The sequence below is a fragment of the Pygoscelis adeliae genome, unplaced genomic scaffold (assembly GCF_000699105.1).
Source record: "Pygoscelis adeliae isolate BGI_AS28 unplaced genomic scaffold, ASM69910v1 Scaffold224, whole genome shotgun sequence".
Lineage (NCBI taxonomy): Eukaryota > Metazoa > Chordata > Aves > Sphenisciformes > Spheniscidae > Pygoscelis > Pygoscelis adeliae.
In genome coordinates this window covers 315,950-319,869 of record NW_008824657.1, presented here as the reverse complement: position 1 = coordinate 319,869, position 3,920 = coordinate 315,950, and the positions used below count along the sequence as shown (strand labels likewise).

General features: G+C 52.4%; 1 protein-coding gene across 1 annotated transcript in view; it reads right to left on the bottom strand.

The window, feature by feature from the left end:
• Nucleotides 1-3,920, bottom strand: part of SNX19 (sorting nexin 19) — a gene marked incomplete at its 5' end in the record, with an annotated part of 25,956 nt that extends 22,036 nt beyond the window's left edge. The window contains 5 exons of the mRNA XM_009322602.1: nucleotides 864-994; nucleotides 1,287-1,406; nucleotides 1,563-1,663; nucleotides 2,399-2,537; nucleotides 2,961-3,920. Coding sequence (XP_009320877.1) covers nucleotides 864-994; nucleotides 1,287-1,406; nucleotides 1,563-1,663; nucleotides 2,399-2,537; nucleotides 2,961-3,920 — 1,451 coding nt within the window. The remainder of the gene's footprint in view (nucleotides 1-863; nucleotides 995-1,286; nucleotides 1,407-1,562; nucleotides 1,664-2,398; nucleotides 2,538-2,960) is intronic.

The window sequence follows — 3,920 nt, the reverse complement described above, 5'->3', positions numbered from 1 at the left end:
GGCGTCAACGTTGCAGCATACACAGGAAAGCGTTCAGAAAAGCCTCCGAGATGAAACGTACTCAGCAGGATTGTGAAATCCAATTACAAACACGCACACACAGAAAGGAGGATATGAAAGGGAGTTTGGGATTGTGGGACAAATTGTAAAATAGCCTGTTTATCATTAAGGAATGTCCTTCTCAGCCAAGATGCTTCAAAACTTGTACTTTTTTGGTTTGTCTTTTTGTCCAAAGCAGCTTTTTCTAGCAAAACATCACTTTTCTGGAAAAAAGCCATACTCGTGCAGAAACCTTCTCTTCTTCTGTAAGGGAAGAATCGCTGATGAGCACAATGGGGCTCATCACTGCCAGCAACACCGAATAAACACTTGGTGAGCCACATACGTGCAATGACCTTAAACACTACTCCTAAATAAACATGCAAACATTTGCTGGGCAAGGTGGCATGCCACCGTGTGAAACACGTGGGAGAGGCAGGAGTGAACCTTCAGGAAGACAACTTACAGCTGTATTTTGCAGTGACTCACCACAGACATAGGTCATGCACGCGTTTAAGGGTAAAAAGCAATTCTCCAGGAGCATCAACATCTCTGCCGGCAAACGCCACCACCTCACAGCTCCCTCAGGAGGAAACCCACCTTCTGTCAAAACCTGAGCGTTCTTAGAAAATCCTTTAGCCAAACAGGAGCTCAAATACCCTTGCTCAGTATGTGAAAGAGAAAGCAATTCAGCCACAGTACGACAGCAATGTATTATCCACCACAGGTAAAGCACCAAGTCAGTATTTCCCCACAATGGAGTCGGTTTATGTATGAAATGCATGTTCTGCGTAAAGCACAGGGGAAGCTGAAGGAGCCCTTACTTGTTAGCCTTCTTCCCGTCTGTCTGAGATTTCCCATCCACTTCAGACTCGCTAAGATCCTCCGTGGGGCTCTGGGGCTCTGACCTGGGGAATGCTGTCTTCAAGGTGTCCACAATGGCATTGACAACGATCTGCAAAAGCCAGCAGTGCCGTCAATTATTGAATATATGCCTATTCCTTGAATAGGAATTAAGAGTTTTCAGACTTGCGCTCTATTTTCCATGATAACCCCCGGGCTCTTTGAGCTGGGCTCTGACTCTTCCCAGCTCTATGGCTTTCTGGGCAAGCTGAGCCCAGCTACACAGAGAGCGTTCGAGTTTTTTGGCTACTGCCGCGCCAGCCGTATACGTAGACATTGAAGCCCAAGAGGCATGCCTAGGTGAAGTCAAAAGTGGTTAGATAACCAGTTTCGCACTTGTGTACCTTGTCTATCCTGGACACAACAAAGGGCTTCTTGACGAACGCGATCCTGGCGTCAGTGTTCAGGGCGAGGAACTCCTGCACCTCCTCACTGTTGGCAATCTCAGGGACCGCACACAATTGCTGCAAGGAAAGGTGTAGCTTTAGGTCTTTTTTGAGGCAATTTCCCAGCTTGACCATGCAGGTGGAGGAGATCTGGTGTGCTCCACCGCCTGTCAGTACAGAGCTATCCTGAGCACTGCTTTCTAGCTCACAGGGGCACACAAGCAAGTATCTCACCTTCAAGAAAGATTCTAGCAGACTTTTTCTGGCTTCCACTTTATCGCTGTCCATGTTTCCAAATGGGAGATCAGGGAACAGTTTCTTTGGGCCTTTGATATCTACAAAGGAAACAAACCCACCAGCAAGCTCGAGAAAACTGGAACAGTTGTTTTAAAATCTTAATGCTCTCATGCTTTAGGCTACCACTACACACTGCCCGGCATCAGCCCAAGATAATACGCCACTCAAACCAGGGTGGCTGAACCAGACCTTAAGTCCATACAGAACTTGCGTTCTGCTGGATTTCGTTATCATCTGTGCCTGTAAAGTTAAAAGAAGCAAGAACACCAGTTTAGCACAAGGACTCTAGATCACTCAAAGAGCCCCAAAATTCTCAAAAAAGCACCTTTCCAGCAAACCCCTAGATCTGTCAGAACCAAAGGATTACCTAGGCACATGGTAAATTCAATGAAGCTTTATAAATAAGTAGTATTAAAAGAAACATTGTTTTCTTTTTGAAAAAAGCTTACGTTCAACACATACTACTCTACTTCCTCATAAGCAAACAAGACGCTTGCAGATACCAGTGTTTCTATTCATTGCTAAGATGCAAAACTACAAAAGCAAATGTTGTGATCTGAACGGCAACAAGGATGTTTTGAAACACTGGAGTTTGCTGCCAAAAGAAATAAATTTCTCCTCTAGCCAGCTCTGCACAGAACAAGGACGTGGGCATCACAAACAGCCCAGCATCCAGAGCTGCACAGGCAGGGCAGGATACCCTCAGAGCAGAGGAGCAGGGACTGGGGTGAGTGGGAGAAGTATTTTCTCAGGAAGCTAATGCAGGCACTGACTTTTCAGGAACTTGCGGAGCTCCGGTTTCTCCTCCAGTCTGGTCTGGAGGTTGAGGAACTCCCGGTAACGGCGGTTCACGGTGTGGTAAGCCATTTGCTGCAGGCTGCCCGCGCTCTCACTCTCCAGGGCTGTCTCATACTGAGGAGGAAGGCAACAGTCAATAATCCTTACAGACCCCAAAACAATCCTGACGCGCTGTGATCCCTGCTGGCCCCACAATCCCCAGACCCCACAGAGGTCCCATCCAGCAATTCCTCAGATTGACCCTTCCCGGAAAAACGGCAGCTGCAGCACACGTGAACCCCTCACGACGAAGGAGCCGGTGAAAACAGAATACAAAAGACTCGACCAGCCCCACACAACCCTTGGCCAAGAATGAGAACACCTATCCTGCACCCGAATGGCCACTGGAAAAGCCACTGTGCCCGATATTCTCCCACTGCCAGACAAAATTTGTTGTCGAGACACACACAGAGCAAGTCCTCATCTCCAAACACCACACGTGCTCCCCTGCCAGGGCAGGGATCTCGGAAAAGGGGTGACAGCCAGGGAAGCCTTTACCTTGACGGTGTACAGGGTGTAGGGGTGGAAGCCAGTCCCACTGTGCTCTCGGGCGGTGATGGTCCCGGTTATCCGCAGGTTCTGGATGACAACCGGCCCGTCGGGGCTGCTGAGGGGCTCAAAGCTGAAGGTGCTGAGGGAAGCCGTTGGGGAGGATGAGAGCAGGGGCAGAGTCTGCCCGGGGTCTGGGGGGCTTTGTTGTGGGCCCTCTGCTGCCCCCAGATCTTTCCCCAAGCTGGAGGGCCTCTGCGAAGAGGGCTTTTTGAGGACAGCCAGGCTTTCCTCTTCCTTCTCGACCGCCAGGTCAATCTGGATGTCAGGGCAGGAGCTCAGTGCAAAAGCAGAGGTGGGAAGCAGGCCAGCATCCGAGCTGGTGGCAATGCCCTCCTCCAGGTCCCCCATGCCATCCTCCAAAGCGGCCGGTCCCTCCAGCACAGTGGAGGTGTCCTGGAGGGGTTCATCGAGGAACTCCCCAGCGGGTGACGGTGCCAGCAGGTCCGTGTCCTGGCCCGCATCGGGCGCGGGGGACTCCAGCTCCAAACCCTCGCAGGGGAAGAGGGAGCCCAGGGCTTGCGGGCGGAGGAATGGCTCCTCTGTGTGGCACAGCCCGCTCGCCGGGTCCTCTCCCTCCTCGCCAGCAGCCCCTGCCTCTCGCCCAGGCACCTCCATGGCCCTCGGGGAGGGCAGCAGCCTGGCAGGGGCGGCGTCCGTCTGCACCGTGAAGGGCAAGAAAACAGGTACTGGGGGTGCAGGGGGAGGCTCCTCATCCCGGGGCTTCTTGGAGAAAGCCCCAATGAGCAGCAGGTTGATCCAGTCAGGATCGGCCATCTTCCTGATGGCCGGCAGCAGGACATTGCAGGCGACCAGCTCCACCACCACAAAGCGTCCCGTCCGCGTCTCCAGGTGGGGCCGGGGCACCAGCGCCCGCAGCAGCGTCTCCACAGCAGCCCGGGTGTAGCC